The 26,197-nt window shown below is 35.5% G+C and overlaps 1 protein-coding gene across 1 annotated transcript in view; it reads right to left on the reverse strand.

The window, feature by feature from the left end:
• LOC131037321 (cleavage and polyadenylation specificity factor subunit 2) overlaps positions 1–26,197 on the reverse strand; it is a 152,529-nt gene that overhangs the window by 89,634 nt on the left and 36,698 nt on the right. Inside the window, exons 3-7 of the mRNA XM_057969426.2 lie at positions 25,744–25,840; positions 25,488–25,614; positions 25,272–25,387; positions 11,153–11,247; positions 10,892–11,043 (exon numbers count right to left, since the gene is read on the reverse strand). Of these exons, the coding sequence (XP_057825409.2) occupies positions 10,892–11,043; positions 11,153–11,247; positions 25,272–25,387; positions 25,488–25,614; positions 25,744–25,840 (587 nt within the window). The remainder of the gene's footprint in view (positions 1–10,891; positions 11,044–11,152; positions 11,248–25,271; positions 25,388–25,487; positions 25,615–25,743; positions 25,841–26,197) is intronic.

Genomic DNA, 26,197 nt, shown 5'->3' on the forward strand with positions numbered 1-26,197 from the left:
AATCTACATTTTGAATCATGCACAAATCAAAGTAAATTATAACAAAACACCATATGAGTTCTGGAAAGGGAGACCTGCAACAACGGAGTATTTCAAAGCATTGGGAAGCACATGTCACATAAGGAGTCATGAAAAAGATGTAGGAAAATTTGATGCTAGAGATGATCAAATCATCAAGGAATATTCCTCAGCTACTTCACAAGAAATAAAGCTTAAAAATGCTATAACAAGAGGCTACACAAGATCATTGAAAGTGCAAATGTGAAAGTTAATCAAGCAAGACACTATCAGGAACAAGTTCAAGAAGATGTTTCTCAAAATGAGGAAATTTGCAAAGAAGAAGAAACAAAGAAGACTGAGAAAGAGATAGTCAATTAAAAGAGCCCAAAGATAGCATCAAGAGCACCACCTAAGACTCTATCCATCTTTGACCAGAAGAATCATCCAGAAGACTTGATCATTAGAGACAAAGATACAGAGATTCAAAAAAACGAGAAGAATTACTAACACAACATAACATGCACATTTTTGCATTCTCTCCAAAACAGAACCAAAGGGCTTTACAGAAGCGACTGAAGACAAGAATCGGATAAAAGCTACGGAAGAAAATTTGGAACCAATCGAGAAGAATGGAACTTGGGAATTTATCATTGGCACTAAATGGGTTTTCAAAAATAAATTGAAAGAGGATGACCGAGTCATAAGGGAATAGAGCAAGGTTTCTATGCAAAGGATATGCTCAAGTTGAAGGAGATGATTTCAAAGAAATATTTGCTTTTCTTGCTCATATGGAAGCTATAAGAATTCTTTTAGCCTTTAAAAGTTTTAAGAACTTCAAAGTCTACCTAATGGATATGAAATCAGCCTTCCTAAATGGTAACCTAGGGAAAAAGGCAAATATTGAACAACCAGAAAGATTTCTTCTATCAAAGAATGAGGACTATGTTTGTAAGCTAAAGAAGGCACTTTATGGACTAAAACAACCCTCGAGAGCTTGGTACTGAAGACTAGAAAGGTATCTTCAAAAGCAAGGCTTCAAAAGGGGAATTGCGGCTAGCAATCTTTATATAATGAATGAAAGAGATGATTTGTTGATTGTCGTGGTCCATGTGTATGACATTATCTTTGGTGGTAGCGGTCACAAGATATGCTAAGAATTTGCCACAAATATGCAAACGGAGTTCAAACAAACAGAGGTATCTTTCTTCCTTTGGTTGCAAATTTCCCAATCGGACAAAGGCCTATTTATTTCACAAATCAAGTACATCAAGGCGATGTTGAAGAAATTTGCGATGGAAGATTGCAATCCAGTGAGCACTCACATAGTTATAGGTTGCAAATTAAGGATGGTCAAGACCTAACATTATGCAAGCAAACATTATATGTGACAGCTACAAGACCTAACATTATGCAAGCAGTAGGACTGGTGGCACATTTTCAGACAGCTCCAAAGGAAACTATAATGTTCCCTACCAAAAGGCTACCTATTTCCCAATGATTATTAAACATTATTATGTCTTAAATTAAGTTATTGAGATTAGAAAACATCTAATTCCTCATAATACAATTAATACTAGTTATTTTAAGGGTTTGCCCTCAATTCTTCCCTAGCCCTGATGGAGGATGGTGGAATTACTGTGCTAGGGCGCTTCGAAACTGCCTACAAGTAGGCTCCCTCAAGGTTTCAGGAACACTTGTTCATGCCCATCTCGGAACTCTCCCTCAAGGCTTCTGAAACTGTCCTTACCCCATCTTGAGAATTACCCGTCTTGTGACAGAATTACTCTGCCTCTCCCTACACAAACCCCCTATCCCTACGTAGGCATTAGCGGAAGACTAAGGATTGGGCTATGAGTATACTAACTTCTCATGTATTATGTATATATGTGAAATTAAGTATGACTGCCATACATATTGTAGTCTATATTGATATTACTACTAAATTGTGCATAAGAACATTATCAGGCTTCATATATTAAGCATACATATTAAGCACATCCCCCATGCATACCACCAAGAACAAGGATGTTACTGCCTGTAGCTTAATAACAATTCTGATTTGATCTGATCGATGGTCATAATTAGATGATCTTGATTCCTTTCCTTTATATCTATCCATGTGAGGGAGAGGTCACACCTCTTCATCATATATGCCCTTTGGCTAGAGACACACACTTTCACCATTAGCACCCTTTGAAAGACTGCAACTCTTCATTATTTCTAACATTTGAAAGGAACACAACCTTTCACAATCAGCTCTGCACTTCTGATTCCCAAATTATCCCTCTTCAAATGAGTTCTCTTCTCCCTTTTATACCAGAGTCACAACTTATTATTTCATGCCTTTTGACCATTCTTTCAATTTAATCAAATTTTAATTATATTCTTTTATATTTTAATTTAATTTCTATTTTTATTCTTTTGTATTTTAAATTTATTATTATTATTTAATATCACATTATATTTCAAAGTGGGGATATTATAGAAACTGATGTGCAAACCATCAAAAGAATACTCAAATATCTAAAGGGCACTATGGTGACATTTTCATCCTTATAGTATATATGGATGTGGATTGGGTCGACAATGAAGATGATAGAAAAAGCATAAGTGGAGGAGCACTTTTCCTTGGTGTCAACTTCTATCTTGGTTAAGTAAGAAACAATCTTCAATTTCTCATCTACAGCAAAAGCACACTACATTGCAGCAGCAACTTGTTGCACACAGGTTCTATGGATGAAACAAACTTTGAAGGATATTAAGGTTCAGTATTAGCATCCCATCTCCATATTTTGTGACAATACATGTGCAATAAATATTTCAAAGAATTCAGTTATGCACTCGAGGACTAAGCATATTCCAATCAAATAACATTTCTTAAGAGAGCGGGTGGTTGATCAGTAAGTGAAGTTGTAGTATATTGCTACAAAGGAACAGATTGTGGACATCTTCACAAAGCCTCTTCCAAAAGAGACTTTTGAGTATCTAAGGGAGAAACTGGGAACAATATCAATCTCATCTATTCACTAAGTTTTCCAAGGATAGCATGTTCTCAAAGGGAGTTATTCATTGTCTTATATTTTGACCCCGGAAAGTCTTTGCCATTAATGTCAAAGGGGCAAAAGTAGAGTAAGGGGGAGCATTCAGTCAATGGGAGATGTTTGTTTCTATTGCATTCCAAGAATATTTCTATGAGAAGTTGTCATCAATGACAAAGGCGGAGATTGTTTGAAAATATTGTCACTGATGTCAAAAGTCAACCTAGGGGATTTCACTAAGATATTCCATGGATGTTTATCCAGAAATCAGATCAGTTTTGAAGCTCAGATTGTTAATATGCATTAAATTTGAATAAATAAATCTTTAATCCTAGGGCCGACCTTGCAAGGAAATTTTAAATTAAATTATTTTTTATTGTTGCCACGACTTTTAACATGCTTTCCATGATGACAAGAATTTTGCACTGATATTGGAAGGAACAAATATGAGATATTTTCATACCTACTGCAATTACAAAATTAATTCTCATTTCCGAAAGAGAATTCATTGGGAAATCTTCAAAAACTTTATTTTCTCGATCCAAAACCCATGAGTTAGGGTTAACTAGAATGTTGCTCTTAAAAGCAAATTCATCAATCAATGCATCACCGTGTCAGATTCATTATCTTCTTGCACAACAAGAATTCCCTCTTCACAATTTACACACTTAATAGGTGTCTCATTGACAATATTAAAATCATTTGAAATATCTTCACAATCATCCAAATAAACACATTCTTGTTGTGAAATCTCATTTATTGAAATATCTTTTCCAATTAAACATTCAATACATTTAACCTTCGATTCTATGCTCTTCTAGTTCATCTTTTTTATTTAATTTCTTCATCGCCCTGTCCTCTTCAATCTTCTCTTTCTTGATGATGCCCTGTGACTCCACCTTTAATTGATCTTTATGCTTTCTTCTTCTCATGTAATATTCATAAAATGGCATTTAAAATCTGTCCACTGAAAGGTACTTCTCAGAAATCTCAATAACCTCTTCTTCTTGAGGCATATCTTTTCTTGTAACCTGTGCATATTCAAAAAATATAAGATCCTTCTTATAACTTATAGATTTAATACAATATTCATCAAACCCATTTCAAATTTTGAATGCTGAACTTCCATTAGCCTAACCCTTGGTAAGAGATTCAAAGAGATTTCCCATGATCAAAAACTTAAAACCTTGTAGGCTAGCAAGTCCTTTCTCTTCCACTGATTATTGACAATTTTGAGGAAACCCTTAGGCTGGCAGAATAAAAGCTCTGATACCATTCTAATGTCCCTTGTTGATAACAATAATCAAATCTGAAACTCTTTCGGATTTCTTTATCAAAATTTACGAACAATGAAAACATGCAAATCGAGTAATCAGAAATATTCACAAAGATGTACTAAACTTGAATGAAATCTTAAGGAAACTCTATTAAATGGTTCTAACAGATTCTCAACATGAAATTACATCATTTTTGTTGTTGAGTATTGCAGCCAACGGCAATAAACGTCTACTACAACTTTACTCAAAACAGAGACCAAATCTGAAGCCAAAACACAATGTAACTACAACAACTATTACCACAAAAACTCACTAAACTTCACACCAAAGTTCTTATTGACAACATAAATGAAAATACACATAAATGGGAGAAAATACACAGCCTCAAGGCTACCATAAACTTTTGCAAGCTCGTAAATACTCAAAAACCTAAATACAGTACAAAATACACTAAATAACTAGAGTGGAAATGAATCTGTCCAGCACATAGGTAGTTCCTAAATGAAACTATACTCTGGTAATCCTGTAACTCCCATCCTTAGATCACCATGTAATCCTTTGACTCCTATCCTTAGATCACCTAGAAAACTTGAACATCCCATCCAACAAAACTCCTCTCCATTGGTTTGACAGCAACTAAAGAACATGCAAAGCTTGGACTGAAATCTACAAAAGTAAATGAATAAACTTGTAGCTAAAACCATGCATATATGAAACCACATTCAAACACCTAATTTAGGCGCCCAAATACCAACACCAAGATTCAAAGGAAACTTGCATGTAACTCCTTTTAGCAAATGTCTCCCAACCTCCACAGACTCCCAATGAGTTGCCAGCTTTACCAAACAACCAATAACCAGTAAATACCAACAAACAATCCATGTGAAGCTTCTGAAATCCCCATGCCAAAAATATGGAAAACATTAAATTATCCTTTGAGAGGGAACCAAATTTATACCATAGCCAAATATACCCAAAGATGCCAGGAAAACTTTCCAAAAGCTAACGCCACCAATATAGGACATTAATTTCATATTATTTGTTTGATAAATGTGATTTGCATCAAAACAAATAATATACTAATTTAGAAAAAAAATTCCAAGATCTCTTATGACACCAACTTACTATTTATAGATAGTGGGGACTTATTATTTTTTAGAAGTATAAATCTTGAAAAAAAGGGAAATGACATATCTCAAAGTGAACAATATGACAAGTGCAATTGGAAGATCGAGAATTTGATCCCCATTTGAACCATATCAAACATGCAATGTATCCAAAAAATATGAGCATTTGCAAATATGAAAACTAGTGTCAACATAATAGTTATGTTTGATGTCCTTTTGTAAATTTTAATGTAGGTGTTTGAAGAATGGATGCCCAAATGCTGAAAGAATTGAAAGGCACACACTTCAATGAGTATGGCTTATATTTAATATTGATTGTGGAAACTACATAGTGGTTGTAATTTAATTGTAAGCCTTTAGACATAACTATGGTCTTATTACATCATAACAAGAGAAATAATTGATTATATACAAATTGCATTCTAATATTTCATTATATCTCATGCCACCCTTGTGATATCACAAGACAACTCTAATTTTGTCTCAAAATTTAAAAAAGACAACAGTACCAAGAGCTCCAATTACTAAATCAGTAAACTGAAACTGAGAAATGTAATAATGGAAAGACATATCATCAATGTCAACGAATTGCCAAATATAGTGATGATGAACCTCATTATGCTTGATTCATGCAAATAAACTAATCTCTTCACTAACTTAAAGACTACTTGATTTTCATAGAAAACTGGAGTTGGTAGAGTTAAAGTTAAAGATTGCTAAAAAATCAGTCTAATCACATTCCAGATGGTTTGCTTTCCACTTCATTAGAAGATAAAACTACAGTTCACTAGAGCTCACTTTGCCATGAAACAAAAGCCCAAGAAAAATATATAGCTAGCAGTTAATCTTTGAGTATCAACTGAAACAACCCCATTAGAGTTTATTTATCCTATTGGCTTAAATCTTTTGTTCTCCAATAGAGAATGCCAAACTCAAGAGTACTTTTGGCGTATTGCAAAACTCATTTTGCTACCTACCAATAAACAAGCTTCTCTTATAGCAAAAAGTGCAATAGCAAAAGACTCGGGCAAAAAAAGGTCCTAGACATGAAAAGTGAGAATAGCCAAAACATGAGGGATCAACCTAAAAAGAGTGAACCCCAAAATATACAACTATAAATTAAAAAAGTCATGCAATAACCCTGTAAATCAATAGAAATGAAAAGAACCCCGCCTAACCAAAGAACCAAAAATCTTCAAGTATTTATATTCAAATTCCTATTGGAGGAACCACCTATGATATTTGTTATCATCTATCACTATCCAAGTACGGAGTACCAATGCCAAGTCTAATAATGCTCGTCTAGGAAAGTCTACAACTAAGGGAGTTGAATAAGACAACCCTAAGAGGCCATCAATTATGCATAAGAACCTCTCCAGACATTTGAAGCTAACGAAATATTGGTTGTATGAACGAAACTAAAATCAAAACAAGGGTTTGGCATGTGAATGTAAGATATATCAAACTGCCTACCAATTGTATGTGGAGTGACTCACCACCCAGTGATGACTCATAATGGGCAAACAAATTCAGCCCAACCTCCACATATTTAGTGGAAGAATTAAGATCAACCATCCAAAACCCTTCGAAAAGAATAGTAGTATAAAGAGACTTAAGAAGCTGACAAACTAGAGGATTGCTACTATGTACATTAAATCCTTCAAGCTACTCCATGTAGACCATCTTGTCCAAATCCATGTCTAAGATGGTGTTCTTCACATCCATCAAACATACATTAGAACCAAACTAAGCTACCATGGAGACAATCAAACGAAATATGAACATCTTTGTTGGAGGAGCAAAAGTCGCCTTATAGACTATCCCCTCCTAATGAAAATATCTTTTTGCAACAAGATGAGCATGTACTTGTCCAATGTACTATCAACTTCATATTTAATCTTAAACACACATTTGGATCCAGCGAGTTTTTTGTCATGAAGCAATCTACGCAACATTCAAGTATGACTTTTTATCATAGCATCATATTCAAATTGCATGGCAGACTCCCATTCGAATTTACAATTCTCTTTTGCATACCATTGTGTTTGAGGTATCTTGAAAACATCATAAGTGAGAGAAAAATGAACATGCTCACCTAAAACAAAAAAATTAATTTCCCTACTCATCATGGTCATCCATTTGATTGAGGAAGTACATCCTCTTTACATCCTAAAGAGTAGAATTATGCTACTTTGGTCTTTGTTACTATATGACTAGAGACTCCTGTGCTGAAGCATAGATATTTGGAGTTCATGTCAACCCGAGTCTTCATGTTTGAAATACCACTGTTGTAGGAGAAATTTCAGCTAGAGGCTAATACATTGGCGATTGTGATTGAGTACAAGAAGATATACAGCCTTCAACAATCAAACCAACAACACTAAAGTGATGACAAAAAACCTGTTGGCCAAGTTTACAATCAAAAAAAGGCTTTGTTTCTTTTACACCAACGTCCTAACTAACTATAACTTTGTTAGTGAAAATATCAAGAGTCTATGTGCAATCTCTCGAATTATAGTTTTATCTTCTATTAAGAACCAGAACATATACAATTGAGCCAAAAACACCAAAATGTGTTATCTTTGGTTTGAGCCTAGACTAGGATTCTTCAAGTGTGACATTCTGCAAGTCTTTAAGCAAACTTTTGTTCTCTATTTCTCCTCAACGCTTATAGGCATGCATCATGCACAAGGCCATGTCCATGATAGTTTTGTTTCTCCTCTCAAACAACCCATTTTACTAAGGAGTTTATGGAGTTGTCAACTATATCGAATGCTTTGCTTCTCACAATAGTCTTGAAACTACTTGGAAGTGAACTCGCCCAAATTATGAAACCTTGATGTCTTGATACGACTACCATTTTAATTTTCAGCCAATGCTTTGAACTTAGCGAAGGTTCCAAAGAAATCAAACCTTTTTTTCCAAAAATTATACCAACATTTTCCTTCAAAAATCAATACCAACAACATCGAGTATATCACACTCAAGATAGTTGATAATTTCCATAATAGCTCACAAAGATCTAAATGAACACAATCTAAACCTCCCTTTCCACAACACACCCCTTCAATACGAAATGGCTTTATTTTTTCTCACTACCCAAACACACTGAACATATATCATGCTTCTCCTAAATAGAGAGCAATCCATGAATAGTAATGATTCTACTTAGTTTAGCAAAATTTTAAACAGAGGGTTGTCCATATCTCACATGCCACAAAATGGTTTGTCCTCCATAGCCAAATGCCTAGGGTAGCCATTATGTCCTACTCGCATTAGTCACAACACACTTATTTCTACAATATTTCACAACAATGTTAGGATTTAATGTCAGTTGATTGATAGACAATAAATTTTTGTTCATATTTAGAATGAATCTAACATTGCTAATTGTAAATTTATTGTATCACAAAGAACACTTCAAATATCCCCTATCCTTTCTACTGCATGTGTTCTACTATTAATTCAAATATCCCCTACCATTTCTAGTGCATGTGTTCTGCTATCAACCAAAGAAATAGAATCTATAAAATGAGGATCAACAATTAACCTAACATATCAATCTCTCTGTCTCACGAAATGTTGATATGCACCAAATCACAAAATCGAGAATTGGTTGCATCACTAAGATACCATAAAAGCAAACACTTCCTCCTTGAGTTGTGCTTCACCTCAATTACCATATTAGATTTAGCCCACGACTTGTTATGGCATAGATCATATTGTCATTTCCAACATTATATGCCCAAACTAATGACAGTTAGAAAACTTCACTTTGTATTTGCATAGTGAATCAAAAAATGAGGTTTTCTTCACTTTTCCCTTATACAATGTAACAAGAGCACTTTCATACCCAGAACCAGACTCAACCATTTGTGTATGTTTATGTTCTTTTTGCAACAAATATGCACCAACATTTTCAAAGATAAAAGTTGACAACCAACAAATGCAAAGACTCGATAAAAATTTCAAACAATGGAGGCAAAGGATTGACAATCAGAACAATGTATCATGTTCATCAACTAGTTTATTAACAACAAAGAGTTGATCCCTTGGGTCTTTCATCCTAATTATATTTTCTGAAAATCACCCACCAATGAAAATAGCTGATTTTTCAAACACAGGACTACCTTTTTCATAAGTTTGATATTTATTTTTCAAACTCTCCCAAAGATCACCAGCAAAGTGGCATTCACTTCTTGGATCAACTCATCATAAACAAACATTTTTTTAAGACTTATTTATGGTGGTTATCAAAATCCGCAAGGTTTAAAAGCAATTTTAGTTTCTATTTTAGAATTATTCTATCCCAATTCCGAAACTCAACAATAGTGAGTACTCTGACTTCTAACATTCTTGTTTTGCTATATCAGTTTTGGGGCTTTGAGCAAAAAGGAAATTTGTGTATTGTATACAACCTAACGTTTAGAAGAAACTTCTAGACCAAAAATTTGAAACTAAAGCAAGATTATTTTTTTTAACTGTTCAAAATTTGTATGTTTGCAGAAAACAACTGCAAAAAGTTTCAAAAATCTCTGCACTGAGGCACTTCTATGTTAAGAACACCCCTTAATAGCAGTCCCTTTACAGCAGATCCTTGACAGCAGCTACCTTCTTCAATCACCCTTTGACAGAAATATTTAAAAACAAATGAATTTAATGAAAGTTGACCTTGACAATCCCTTCATGCTTCCTTTGGCAGAACCAGTCAGCCAATTTAAAAAACTATCCCTCCAAAACATTCAGCGGATTGGCCCTCAAAACTATAGTCTGCAGATCAGCCCTCAAAACGATAGTCTGCAGGCTTGACATCAGGCTCTACTCCTTTTTTTGTAAAAACAAGTTTGACCTGTGCAAAATAGGTCATCTCTTTCCTTAGTCAGCTATCTGGGAAACACCAATCAGCCCCTTCAATCAGTCAGCCACTGACAGAAATTTGTTCATTGATTTCACAGCAACAATTTCACAATAATTCTCCTTTTTTCTTCTTAAATTTTCCTCAATCAGTGTCCTCTGATACCAAATGTCAAAATAATGAATGTAATTTTTACCCAACTAGAAAGCTAATAAAAACTATGAAAACGCATGAATAAAACTACTAGTTTCAACTTTCAGACTAATTTGCAATCTTTCCTGGACTTTTACTTAGGCTTCTTCAGTCTTTCTCCTGGAACCTGATTCTCTACGCAATAAAAGTGTTTCTCCTTGTTATGTTTTCATTGATGAAAATAATACAATAAAACAGTACAACTATGGGACAGTAGATTGAGGGTAGATAAGAAACACAAAAGGGTTTTCAGAAGCACATCTAAAACCCTTTAAGAATATACAACTAAAGTAGAAATAAACCGAGCTGAGTTTGCACAACATACAATCAAATTAAATGTAAATACTAAAATAAATCAGCTGCGAAAAGTTAAAACAAAGGTCAAGCAGATTGGCATATTACTTCAATTGGAAAGCATTATCTCGTGTGTGCTCAAAAGCTTTAGCTATTGCATCACTCATCCATTCAAGGAAGCTCTTGACATATTCAATTGTACTTGATGCAACATTTGTATAGAAGACAATTGGATAACTCAAACGATGCTGTGCCCAGTACTGCACAAATCAACAAACATATTATCCAGTTACAACAACTGTTATGTCTCTCATTTCTTCAAACTAAAAAAACATTGAATTATGACATTTTAGCTTGTTTTTTGAGCACCTGTTCCAAACATAAAATAAGCTCAAGCACACGCCCAGCTGTATCAACTGGGAGAAGGACATTTCCATCTCCTCGCAACACTTTTAATATCATATCTGGAACATGCACAGTACATAGGGTTAAATACCTCCTCTGAATCATTATTTCATACAACATGCTCAATATAAATAATCTGCTTCAAAGCTGACAATAATAAAACAAGTTCCTAACTGGTATGAAGAACTTGGCTCCTATTCACATGGTATACAAAAATGTTTTAATCACTTAACAGGTTACCTTCAAGCAATCAACACAAGAATATAAATAGAACCTTCCTTAGAACCTAAACTTCCTAAATACAAGTGAAATGTATTAATGAGAACAACGAATGACCCAAAAAGGTGTCTATGGCAATATTACACATAGCATGAATGGAAATTAATTGGTAAGGATTTTATTTTTTTTAAATTGGTAAGAATTACAAAATTAGTGATCAGGAAATATTAAAAGAATAAAGAATTAGATCAAGAAGAATTAGCTGGGTCAATTGAGCTGTTGATGATGCCACCCAAACTTCCCAAATCAGCAGAAAACGTGTGGACACTCAGCCAACCTTCTAGATATCTTCCAGATCTACCACTATTGCTAAAAGGGATCTACCTGCATTCCCATAACTTCTAGATTTTATATTGAAATGATTCGGGATAGCTTAAACAAACCATTATTTAACCAAAACTGTGATTAAATACATGTAGTTGAATAAACAAGCTCAATAGCATTATATAGCCGTTAGGATCTCTTTATAGATACACAGATATTTTTCATATAACTGACAAATTTTCTCAAAGAAATCTTGGTTCTCTGTAAGTATGTTTTATAGGAAGGAATTAGATAAATATCTTGGCTGCACAACACTTTTGCTCTTTCCAAAATTTGCACAAGATCATGCTGACAAGTGATATCATTTGTGTGACATTTCTCAGTGGAATCTTGATTCTCTGTTAGTATGTTTTATGGGAAGGAATCAGCAGAGTGTATTGGTTGCACAAAACTTTCATTCTTCTCCAAAATTTGCATTTAATAATGCTGACAAGTTACGTCATTTGGATAATCTAAAGTAACTATTTTGAAGAGCAGTTGTGGTAGTTCTTTACAGCCAAAACAATATCTCATTCTTTATATTTAAATCTAAATTCTCATTTCTTTTGTACAGAAGGCCATCAATATAATTCCTCAATTACAGTACTGGCATCAAATTTCTGCAGCATTTCCATGACATAGTTTTACGATTTTGCATAGCTAAGGTTGTTTTACCATCTATCATGCCAAGTTGATCATCTCAATTGATATACAGAATAGATGTCCAATGCTCCTATCCCAAAGAGCTGGAGAACCTTGATTTAATGTCCCCTTCCTAAGCACTTTCAGTGTGGTGACCCTAGCCTATTCCACGGGTTCCTGTAGACAAATGAGTTAGGATTAGGCAGCTCAAGGTGACAATTGAATCCAGCTTATTTGAAGATGACAGGAGTTGTATTAAGCTCACTCAGTTGATATGTGCATAACGCACTTTTTTGGAGTGGTTACAATCAATTGTTCATACTATTTTTTAGCAAATGTCAAGCTGGACAACAACTTGGCTAGTTGGCAGTATTTCTATTTTGGGACATCAATTAGAGCATGTATGATGATATTTCGGTTTTTAATGTCGTTCAGAGCATTTAATTTGTCTAGGTGGGCACCCATGGTGAAAATTAAAGGTGTTATGCAAATATTAAATACAGTGATCTTTTCGAGAGAAGGCACCAACATTGGGAGTTATAAGGTGTTTTAAAAGAAAACTAAAATGCTGAAACCCTCAAAGTGGGTGTGGGGTTTCTTCTAGGAGACTTTATTTGGTTTTGAGTCCATTTTCTCAACAGCTTCGGTAATAATTTGTAAACAAATTTGGCTGGATTGAACTTGTTCATTCCTATGGCTTTGTGAGAATGAAAGCCTTTGCAAGGAACATCCTCTATGTTAGTGAAGGATCCAATCTGGAGGATTCATTGGTGAAACCACTCAGGAATCACATTTGGGCTTCATAGTTGATTGAAATCTTCAGTTTGAGCATAAAGTATTCTGAACAAATTTGAGGGAGATTGATTGAAGAAGATTGAAAAAGTTTGTTTGCAGATAATGAGTGGATTGCAACCCTTTCTTGTTGTCGTACTTGTTCTCCTTGCTGCTCGAACAGCTAGTGTGCGGACATGGGAGTTTGTGAAAAAGGACAATTAGGTTTCAGTAAGTTTGGTGGAGTCCATGCCTGCATTTTCATATCTACATCAAATTGTGCCCTTTGGAGGTGTGTTTGAGGGGTGTTGCCTAGGATTTATACTGCCAGTTTGTTGCGTTTCCAGTCATTCTTCAGTATTAAGTGCCTCAGGAGCTATGATTCAAAACAGCAGAGAGCTTGGATTAACTGGCTGCACTTATGTCAATATTGTTACAATACCACCTTCCACATGTCTATCAAGATGACACACTTTATGGCTTTGTAAGGGTATGAGGCTCCCAACTTCATGGATCTTCTCTTTAGGGACAGTATAGTGCCTAAGGAAAAAGACTTGATACAGGAGAGTTAAGACATGATAAAAACATTGAAGGAGAACCTGCAACAAGCATAGAATCAGCAGAATCTGTATGCTGATCAGCAACGCATAGAGCACCATTTTGAGGTTGGAGACATGGTACATCTAAGGTTGCAGCCATATAGACAATCTACTCTCAAGAAGAATGGAGCAGAGAATCTAAAGCCAAGATTTTATGGACCATTCAAAATTACGAGGAGGATTGGTGAGGTCACCTATGAGCATGAGCTACCAGCTAACAGTTGAGTACGCAATGTTTTCCAAGTATCCAAACTCTAGAAGGCAATTGGACACAATGTGGTGCCCTCAACTATGTTACCACCATTGGATGAGGAAGGGAAACTGATCTTGATTCTTGAGGCTATTATTGACTTTAGAGAGCGAGGTCTTGATCAAATGGAAGGATTTGTCAATAAAGGATGCAGCGTGGAAGAGTGAGCAGATTTTACAACATCCAAAGCTGAAATTGCTTGATGACAAGCAATTTTGGGAAGGGCAGACTATAATGTCCCCCTCCTAACCAATCGAAGGGGTGAACCATTAGCCTAGTCAATCAAGTTCCCGAACTTTGGAGGCATTCTACTTGGCATTGGGCATAATTTTATACTTATATGGTCCAGGAATTTATTTTCAAATAACAAAGGTCTTAAGTGAAAAGTAAAATATTTCACTTAAGTTATTTAAATATTATAAAGATAAGTCATTCAATGGTCCCATCATCATAAGTTGTTTTTAAAAAATGGGACTCCTAGGGATGAGTGTCCAACCCAGGAGTTATAAGGTTTTATTAAATAAAAACAAAAGACCTACGGTGGCATCCAAGATGGGGAGTCCTAAGGATTTTAATATATTAATAAAATAAAGTGTTTTATTCCTCTTTTGGGCATGGGAGTTACGGCAGGAAAGTGGACGCCCTATTTGATGCTAATAGAAGCTTAGATAAAATCATTTAGGTTTTCAAATCATTTAGGTTTTCATGTTTTTGGAGTTTGGATGTGGCTTCTCTGGAGGCTGGCTTCTGGGTTAGTGAGTACGAAACCCCTCTTTGATGACATCTTCTACACTGTTGAGATATACAATCTAGGAGATCTGAGAGTATTATCCTATAGGCAACACGTGGATTCAACAAAATAAATAATTCATTCAATAAAAGGGCTGTTGCAGATTGGGTGGTTAGGGGCTGCGTATTAGACTATTTAATTATATTTTAGTCACCTATATTTAGTTCCTTGTTTAATGGTCATTTAGCTTTTTCGTTAATTAGCTTTTAAGCTTTATTTAGCATTTAGCTTTTTCTTTTTAGTTAATTAGCTTTTAAGCTTTATTTAGCGTTTAGCTTTTTAGTAGTTCACTTTAAACGACTTATTCTTAATTTAGAACGTCATCTTGTAATCTCTATATATATGCTTGTATATTGTTGAATAGATTATCCGATTATTGAATCATTCATTCAATTTATTTTTCATGGTATCAGAGCGGGTCGATGGGATTCTTTAAAGTTTGGCGAATTTTTTAATAAAAATTCATGGCCTTCTTTCTGGAATATTTTCCAGATTTTTTTTATTGTTTTTTTTATAAAAAACGATTTTGCTTTTTTGAAGGCTTTTTGAGGGTTTCGAGGGTTTCTGGTTCCTGGGCGAATTTCTTTGCACTGGGCAGCAGTTCATGGTTGAAAATTTTCCTAGAGTTTCTGCAATTTTCGACTAGGGTTTTGACCCTTCAGTTCAAGTCAAAATTTTATTCTGGTTGCAAATTCTTGGTGGGTTTTTTGAGACCTCAACTGGGTCGTCGTCAGATTTTTTGGGGTGCATCATTTTTCGTGCCTCGGTTTTTGAGCCGTCAAATTTGTATTTTGATTTTAGGTTCTTGGTGGGTTTTTCGAGAGCTTTTCTAGGTTGATCTCATATTTTTCTGGTTGCCTCGTTTTTCATGCCTCAATTTTTGTGCCAATGAATTTGCCTTGGAATTTAAAAACAGTCAGCGATTTCTGCTAATTCTGCGGGCGCTATTTATGCTGTACATCCGACCTAGGGTTTCTGCCCTTTTTTTTTTTGCGTTTTTTCTTTTGGAAAAAAAATCGTCAATATTTTTCTGTTTTTTTTACAAAAAAAAAATCATAGGTATTTTTTTATTTTCTGAAATTATTATTTTTTCTAATTATTTTCAGGAAAAATTTCAGGTTTTAAGTTTGCAGAAAAATTTTAATTTTTGGGTTTCTTCCAAACCTTGAAATTCGCACCTTGGAATTCGTGCCAGAATTCTTCTCCAGGGTTTCAGTCTTTTTAGCAGCTGCTTCTATTCTGATTTTTTAATCAGATTCTTTTGTCTTATGCTTTCACTAGGTTGACCTCATTCAACCTCCATTTTTTGTGATGGCATATTTGACCAACATCATGTTGGAACACAGTCAGAAGTTCAACAGCTACCACAACACCTGGAAACGGTGCATATTCACGATATCTGAATATCGTTGTCTTGATTAGATTGATTTAGGCCAGACCTCGTCTTACAGGTCCCAGGGTTTTCACGATTTTTTCCTGAAAAATTGTCTGTCGGTTTTCTGATTTTTTCCACAAAAAATCATTGGAGGGTTTTCACGATTTTTTCCTCAAAAATTGTTCGCAGGGTTTATAATTTTCCCTTTAAAATTATCTCATTTGTAATCCGTGATATTCACGTAAGATTTTAGTTATCTGGGTTTACCATTTTTTCCCACAAAAACGATGATTTGTAACCTCAGATTTCTTGGTTTTTTTATTTTCTCCTCAAAATCGTAAATTATCTTTTCGAGGGTTCCCATTTTAGGGTTTGACGGTTTTTTCCTCAAAAATCGTGCTTTGTTGCAGTCAGTTTGGGTCGCACCTGCCAGGGCGAACATCTGCAACCGTGGTATCTTGTAGTCAGTTTTGGAATTGGTACTCTTCTACAAAAGGGTTTGCTGATTTTTTCCTCAAAATCATTGTTTCAGGCTTCAGTAATTCGTGTGTGAAGGCTACATTAGCTTGGATGGCTTTTGGTATTCTTGGTCATTAACACTTTTCAAATCCAGAAGGGTCTCCACCACCGCAGAGTGTTCTTTTCATTTGTGATCAAAAGATCTGTAGTGTCTTCTGTAGGGTAGTTAGTAGATAGAATGACCATTAAGGGAGGGTATTAGACTATTTAATTATATTTTAGTCACCTATATTTAGTTCCTTGTTTAATGGTCATTTAGCTTTTTCGTTAATTAGCTTTTAAGCTTTATTTACTATTTAGCTTTTTCTTTTTAGTTAATTAGCTTTTAAGCTTTATTTAGCATTTAGCTTTTTAGTAGTTCACTTTAAACGACTTGTTCTTAATTTAGAACGTCGTCTTGTAATCTCTATATATACGCTTGTATATTGTTGAATAGATTATCTGATTATTGAATCATTCATTCAATTTATTTTTCACTGCGGACATCCTTCCATCATTCCATTGGCAATTGGCACTCGGAATTGAAGTTGTGGTGCCAAAATCTGAGAGTTTGCAGGTCTGATTTTATGATGGCAGTGGTTCCCAGTTATCAAATTTTTCTGGGTATGTTTGACTTTGATATGTAAGGGTTTTTAATGAACTGGGTTGCTGTTGTATTGATGAAAAATCCATTATTCTGTCAACATCTAAATCTGGAAAATTCTGCTTCTCAATTGCACGTTATTTATGTTATTTCAGAATTTGTTATTGCTGTAATTATTTGCTCTTTCATGTTGATTCATCAGCAAACCAAAAAAACAACAAAACCCTTCTACACCTTTTGTCTAGTTTGAAAGATCACACCAAAAAAAATAACATAGCATTTTTAATTAAATAAAACAACTAGGCAACATATTACAAAGGCTAAAGACAAGGCAATTCGATCCATGGATGTTCTATACAGTAAACACGGTTAGTTCCACAACATGTTAGATTGACAATGCTTTCCTGAAAAGTGAAAGCATACATTGGCAATTGTGAACCATTATTCATATGTGGAGTTTAATATGAAGTCATATTTAGCACTCAACTTGATATTTGAATATATTTCCGAGCATAGACAAAGTGGGAGAATATGGGCCCAATAACCTCATTTATAATTACTTGCTCCAACTTCAGTATGGTAATTTTGTTACTCATTACAAAAGAGTAAATAACGCATTTGTTGAGAACTTAATTATGGGCATGCATAGGTCATATGAAGAATGGCTTTTATAGGATGTAAAAAAGTCCATTCATGAATATGGGGATTGGTTAGTTTACTTACCAACATTTTTACCTATATCAAAGTTTCATGATGACAACGTTATTCTACTAGAAATAAACAAACAACTAGTGATAGTTCACTCCCTTTAAAGCTAGTTCAAAAAGAGGGATTATTATTGGCCCATCACCATTGGACACTAAGCTAGCAAGACCACTAAAGATGCCAAGAATGTTGAGAAAGAAATAGCTATTGAAGCCAAAGCTCCATTTTGTTAATTTTAGCAATCAGATTAAATAATGAACAGCAGAAATCAGAATGCAATGAAGAACAAACACAAATCACACACCGATACCCTAGGAAAACTTCCCTATTGGAGGAAAAACCCAGCAACAATAAATGCAGATCTGATTAGAATATTCACAGTAGCTTAATACATCTTCACCCAGCTAGGTCACAACACATAACTTATCTGATCAATCTGCCTTGAAGATCGGATCAGAACCACTGAGAATGGAGTATGCTGTCCCAGAATGAAGTTCGTTCAGACAAGAACTAGTTCGCAGATCTTGGATAATGTTCACTTGACTAAACACTCAGTTTGCTATGTACATTCGCCAGCCCTTACGTATATTTGCCAGTCCTCAAGCAGATTCGAAACCTCTAGATGGCTCACCTAATCAGAGGAGATAATTCGCTAATCTCTGCTGGAGTAATTCGCTGCTTCTAATCAGAGATAGTTTGCTGATGATCAGAAGTGATTCACCGAAGATCTTATGATTGATGTAGAAGTTCGCTGAATGCGTTGACAGCCTTAAGGATGATTCGCTGATCTTCAAAAGGAATTTGCTGAGTACATAGATGAATATTGGAGAAGTAATTTGCTTTGTATATTATTGATTATGCCATGCAAATGACTTGCTTGTATACTTGACTTGTGGTGTCAAGTCTCAAGTCGGCCTGCCTTATTAATTTCATAATAATAATATGTATATCGCTCAAATAGGTCTTGACCTATTAAGACGTTATTACTTGATTGCCTTTACCACTCATTTACAAGCTACATGAGTTTGGGCCCAGCCCAATTACATAAAAGATCACTCAAATACATATTTGTTTTACCGCCCAAATTGGGCCTAACCTATTTACAAATTACAATAAACAATTTTGGGCCCAGCCCAATGTAGATACATTTGTTCATATTTATATAATCCGATCTAGCTATCAGTTTTCAACACATTTGACCCTAAGTTACCAGTTCGGGTTCGGGCACCGGTATGGCAAATTTTGAAAAGGGGTTTGGATTCGTTTGGGTTCGTTACTACAAAAACATGTAAATTATATATATATGCAGCCTATAAGCATGAATTAAGATTAGCATGTCACATACCATCATATAAACAACAAAACCAACATAAATTTGTAATCATAGCATCATGATCATACCATAACAGCATCATATACATCAAGTTTAATATCAAAATGATAAAATATTCAAGTATCATTGTTTCAACTTTCAACAATTTAAAGTTTGATCATTAAATGGATTCTCTAGCGGGGGTTTGGGGCAACACCCCCAACGGGATCAAGGGGCAGCACCCCCAGCGGGGTCAAGGGGCAGAGCCCCTTGTAGGGTCGAGGGGCAGCGCCCCTCACAGGGTCCCACACGGAACTCCATGGCGTGCATCATTTTTCTGCTTTTTTAAGACGTCAGGAACAAGGCCAAAGAAGTCAAAATTCTGATCAAGGTGCATTCTCCTGTACGGGAATTGTGTTTTCTGACTTGGTTCTTTCGTATAGACTTGTGCTTCTCTCTTGGGATTTTAATTTTTTATGTGGTGGAATTCAAAAAAAATTAAATTTTGCAAAAAAAATATCCATTTTGGGGCTGTCAGGACCCCTGGGTTCGACTTGGGTCCTCTTGGGTTCGACCCTGGGTCCTCTTGGGTTTGCCCTGGTTCGAACCAAGCCTGTGAACCACGAACCTTGTTCGAACCACAGGCAAACCGAACCCGAACCCGGACCGTACCGGACCAGTACCAGGGGTCTAGGGGGCCGAACCTGGTAACTTAGATTATTTTGACCCATGAGACTAAAAGGAAGAAAAGTCGAGGTTGAGGCAAAAGTATGCTCATTTGCCTAATTGAGAGGATATATGGGTAAATTGTGCTAATGAATCTCAAGTTAGATATATGGGTTATTGTTTGAAACTTTGAATACTCTAACTCGAAAAAGAGCATACCATCTATATAAGTGTCGAGGAGCTTGTAGAGAATGATAAAAAGGTAAGATTAACAACTATGATTAGAAAGGGTTAGCTACAACTCCATTCCCAACAACAAATTGGGTTGATCATTCCATTATAGAACAAGTTGACTCAAGCAGATTTCTTTGGTGAAGGAGTCACAATGAGTGTAGGATGTTCGTGAGGCTCAAACGATGTCTATCAAATGATAATTCTCCTGGCATCTTGACTATCCTCACCAATTGGTCCCTTTGTAGTTATTTTCATCTTTTCTAAATTCTAACCAAGTCAAGCAGTCATTTGAACACCTCCTATGTCCTGCACAAACAGTTTCTCAAACATGGGCACTCCCAAGCAATAACAGAATAATATTTCCCAGCCTTAGGAAAATTCACCAAAACCTGAAACTAAAGACTCTGCACTATGAAGTTGAGGAAGGCTGAGACTAAAACCAGTTACCCAAAATAAAATTAACTTTAAATATTAATATGCTAAAAATAGCCAAAACTATCCAAACCTGAAACTGAAGATATCGCATGTTGGAGTTGAGAGGAGACTGAAGCTATATGACCAACTGCCAAAAATAGAGTTACTATAACCAGTAGCTGTTAAAATTAGTAAGCCAACCAAAACTCCCAACTAACCAAACAGTGTCCAAACTGACACCTAGTAAAAAATAGAAACTTACTAAAAATAGTAAGTCCTGGACAAGTTGTCAAAAATCACTCCAGAAAATATCATTCATCTCTATCAATCCGTCTGAACACACTAGCGACATCAAAATACTCCTCTGATCATGCTGACACCAATCCAAGAAGCCAATACCAGTACCAACACAAGAACTCAAAAATGGGGGCATTACAATTACTGTCTGGCATTTACTATATTTAACCAAGCATTTTTGTTCCTGAATGATGGTGTACCCTCATGGTTTGTTTTAGGGCGGCTTATCCATTCGAGCACCTATCTATTAAGTTGCATTTGTATGTGTAAAGAAAAGAAGGAGAAAATAGTAGAGGTCCTAGATATGATGCAAGTCTCCCTCCTAAGACACTATACTTCTTGTTGATGGTTATCTTATTCCAAGTCATTAGTGATATTGATAGCATCTTTGTGTCGGTGTCCTAATGGCAGCAGCGCTATTTCCAAACCAGCATCTTCTATTCTGTCATGATATTTATTCATGGATATTCATATTACTACCTGGCATTTACCATATTTAACCAAGCATTTCTGTTTCTGAATGAGGGTGTGCCTTAATGGACCATTTCTGGGCGGCTTATCCATTCCAACATCTATCTATTAAGCTGCATCTATATGTGAAGAAAAGGAGGGGGAAGATAATGAAGCAAGTCTCCCTCCTAGGACCTAATACAGATGCAAAAGCATATGGATTTCAAAGAATTGATGTTGTTCAATTAATCAAGGAGACAAAGCTCCTTTAAATAAAGTTACAAAGACGATGTTTCTAAAAAAAACAATCGTTAACTAGAGGCGAAACTAGAAACAACTTAAATGACCATTAATAACACAAAGAGAAAGATATTATTCTAATACCCTCCCTTAATGGTCATCGTTTTAACTACCAAGAGAAATAACAGAGAAGGTTGCCCCCTTCTTCTCAGAACACGCTGCAATAGAAGACAAGAGCCTGCCACTAACTCCGCTACTTGAGATGAGTCTGCCACCAACCCTCCCAGAAACTGCAGAACTTCTAGAGATACCCAAAACAACACCAACCATCCAACCTGATGTTGGAGAACTGTCCCTCCTTGTAACCAGAGACACACCAAGAACAGTTGTCACGATTTTGAGGAAAAAATCGGCAAACCCTCCAAACTATTGCAGATGAGCGAGATGCCCGAAAATAGACTGCAAATAAGAGACTAGTGCAGATGTTCGCACAACAACTCCAGGTGGGACTAAAAACAGACAGCAGCAAAGTACAATTTTTGAGGAAAAAATCAAAAACCCTCCCATGATTTTTTTTTTTTTACAAGGACAAAATATTTAAAAACCCAGAGACTTTTTTAAGGGAAAAAAATATTAAAACCCATCAGAATTTTTTTCAGGTTAAAAAATATTAAAAACCGAAACAAACATCGATACCCATAAGCCATCTTCATGCTTTTCGAGGCACGAAAAACAAGGTACTGAGAAGATGCTAAGTGCACAAAACCTAACTGCCTTCCAACATCAAGTTGGTCAATGATGCCATCTTGCACGTTTCCCAATGCATGGAAAACAAAAAAAACTGAAGAGGCACTGGCATGGAATTCAAAAAATTTGAATCCCAATGCAAAAACAGAGGCAAATGCAAGTACAGACTTCCAAAAATGAAGTACGGCTGGCACGAATTTCAAGAAAAAAATTCCAACTGACCCAGAAAAATCCGAAGACAACCCAGAAATCCTTGCGAAAAACCCAAAAGGAATCTGCTGTCGAAATTAGGATCCGTTGGCTTGAAAATCGAGGCACCCAGAAAATTCTGACGACGACCCAGTTGAAATCTCAGAAAACCCACCACGAATCTGTGCTCAGAAAAAAAATTCGACTGAATCTGGAGAGTCAAACCCTAGCCGAAAATGCAGATTTCCGTCCAAAAAGGGCAGAAAAAAATCTGCAAGTGGGAAAAAAACACGTCGCGTGGTTACGCGAAATGCAAGAGAGACGGGTCGCAAGAGAGGGCAGAAAATAGCGAGAAAACCCTAGTAGTTGCAGCCAAAACGAACTGCCAAAGTTGCAATTTCGAATAAACAAAGAAATTTTTCAAAAACAACTATTAAACGAATTTTTAATTGAAAAATTATTTCGAAAATAACCAAGGCTCTGATACCATAATACAGATGCAAAAGCATATGGATTTCAAAGAATCGATGTTGTTCAATTAATCAAGGAGACAAAGCTCCTTTAAATAAAGTTACAAAGACGATGTTTCTAAAAGAAACAATTGTTAGTTAACTAGAGGCGAAATTAGAAACAACTTAAATGACCATTAATAACACAAAGAGAAAGATATTATTCTAATAGGACCCACGAAGTTTTCCAGGTAATAAGTCTGAGATGCATAAAGAATTAGGAGAGCTGTGAGAAGAAGAGAAAGGGGAGTGTAGTAAAGAAGCAATAAAATATCTTCCTCCTTGAACAAGACTCAGAGATGAGAGGTATAGGAGAAGTAGTATTTTTCTCAATTGCCTGATATAAGGTCTGTAGCATGTCTGTAAGAGCAAAAGTTAAGAGATGGAGAGGATTGTAATCCATGGATTTCTAGGAGGCCTTTTGATTTTTGAATGTGAGGTCAAAAGATGATTCTAAGTGCCTGTGAGGCAAGCAGATAATCTGAATTTTGATTAATAAAACTTATGTTACATTGTAATTGCTTGCATAATGCATCTTGAACCAGGTATGAGACCTTGTCATATCTGATTTGACTGGTGGCTGTGAGTGACTGTGTGTCTGGCTGCTAGGATTAGCTGCCCTTCAGTGGGTTCCTGATTTTGAAGAGCAATCACAAGTAAAGATGCCCAAGAAGATCAAAAGCTAATACTGGATATGTTCAATACAATTAATAAGCCCAAAATTATACACTTAATACTAGATGTTCTGGAAATACATCTTGACTTTGTATGTTCTAAAGAAATTCCACTACCAAATTTAACAAGTGGTTTGAATTCCAAAGTGGATTTGATAACATAAGCTAAAAGGACACGAGATGGAAAACTATGAAAGGGGTACAAAGAAATCTAAATGATAAAGGATTAAAGAGACGGAAGATGTAACACATATATGGCAAAATTAAAAGGTTCAATAGCAATAATAAATAGAAAGAAATATAACAAACAAGATTAAATATTTGAACAAACCAAGCAAGAGGAAATATCTAAAGAAGTTGAAATATTCAATTAGAGATAGAAATCACGGATACAGAGACATGAAAAGGAATGGCAGCCATGAATTGGCAATATTATGCACTACATGTGTGATCGATGGTCAAACTAACCCATTTTAAATGAATTCATCAAGAGATCACCTGTGGCACAATTCACTTGAGGAAATAAGCAAGGATGTTTCTCATTATGCATCAAGGATTTGGCATTCTCTCTTCATTGAGTACTAGCATCTCTAGTGATTTCAATGGCATACCCTGTGGATGCTCTTAAACAAAAGATTTGAATCAAATTGGAAAAAGCAAAGTCAAGGAGCCCCACAACGAGGAACACTGTTGTTTGTATCAAAATCAAGATCATAGATTAAAATGCAGAAAAACTCACAGAAAACCTGCAAGACTAAAAAGAAAAAACAGTACATGATCATTTGGAGGTGCATTTGTATGACTGGACTGAGGATTGTTTGATATAAATAAAATAAAAAATAAAAAATTCAGCTGCATTTGAAAACCTTGCACTTGGCAGTGATGGATCCACCCTCAACTCTGCTCTACACCACAGCAAGGTATGCATGAGGAGCGTTGCCCCTTAATCCAACCATCACAAGGGGCACTATCCCTCAACCTCACTAGAGGCTGCCACCCTCAAACCCTTGCTCTACTTTTATACAGTAAAAAATAAAAATTGATTTAGGCCCTTGTCTGCCACAGATGAAATTTGTAAAAAATAAATATGGATATGTAGCTTATAATCATATGACACTATGATGTGAATTTATAATTCAGTTTCATATATGTTTTCCAAGATTATTACAAATTTATGTATTTCCAAGTTTTTCTTGAGTTTTTGAAAACTTTTGGGTGTGCTAGCTTTTGCAGAATGAATTCTTGGAAAAACTTGGGCAGCCAAGTTTTTGCCGAGTCTTGCCCAATGCAGAGAAATAGTGTCCTATACAATTATATTCAAATACCATAAAATAATCCAAATGCACACAGTAGAGTTCTCAACAGGGTGGGCTAATATTAAACGAAAACTTGTGTTTAGCAATCATTATACATTCTGATATGCATATTTTTTTCTTAAACTAGCTAAATTAACAAAATGGCCTAGTCGTAGTAAGTAACATTAAAATGTATTTTTGAAAAAGAACCATTAAAACAAATTGTCTTCAAAAAATTACCAAAAAATTCTTGATCTCTCTGGCGCCGGGAAGGTTGATTGTTTAAAGCATTGTAGGCATCTGTTATCAGTACAGCTGGACGCACAAATGATTCTAAGACTGTTCCGTTCAAATGCCTGATAAAAAGACAACCAGTCAGCTTGAACTTTTCTTGGTTAACTTTTGCCACAGAAAGCTGTGAAGTAATTTATCAGGATGATAGATAAAAATCACAACCTTTCCTTCCGATGATTAAAGTCAACAGCATAGATTACATCCTCTCCATCTTTTGTGATTTTCCATATTGTTCCCCCCAAAAGATGCCCAGCTGCATAAGGAGTGATAACTATTCCTTCACCATTCCCTGATTGCAATAATGCATAATGCCTTCATAATAAGCCCAATGAAGATTGCCATATGTTTACTGAAATGCCAAGAAGTGAACCATGAAAAATGAATGTGCTGCAATCAATGAATAGGATGAATAACCAACCAGAAAAATAATAATTTTGAGAATATGTTAGCCTTGTCACATTTTGAAATGCAGCATCTACATCATCCAATGTGAAAAGGTCAAAATCTGAAACAGCCTGCAAAAAGAACCAATATTAATAACTTAAATTGCTATTGCTGCCGTAAACCTCCTCCTCTAACATAACCAAACAAAATCAGTTGGCAAATTTGGGGCAGTGAGTACCAAGAAGGCTGGCTCTTAGAAGATCTGGTTACAATATCTCATTAGAAGTTTTTTAGTCTTTGACTTCTATCAACCTGTTGAGGTAGGCTAGAGGCAAGTCAAAAAATGGCTGAACAACCAACCAAAGTGAATTTGGAAAGGCAAGCTCTAAGGTACTACCGACATCCTGAACCAAGTTTATTTCCAAGTGAATTTAACAGCCTGCATTTCAAGCAACTAAATGGATAAAGCTAAATGCTAGGTTTAGATG

Source organism: Cryptomeria japonica, chromosome 3 (assembly GCF_030272615.1).
Source record: "Cryptomeria japonica chromosome 3, Sugi_1.0, whole genome shotgun sequence".
NCBI lineage: Eukaryota > Viridiplantae > Streptophyta > Pinopsida > Cupressales > Cupressaceae > Cryptomeria > Cryptomeria japonica.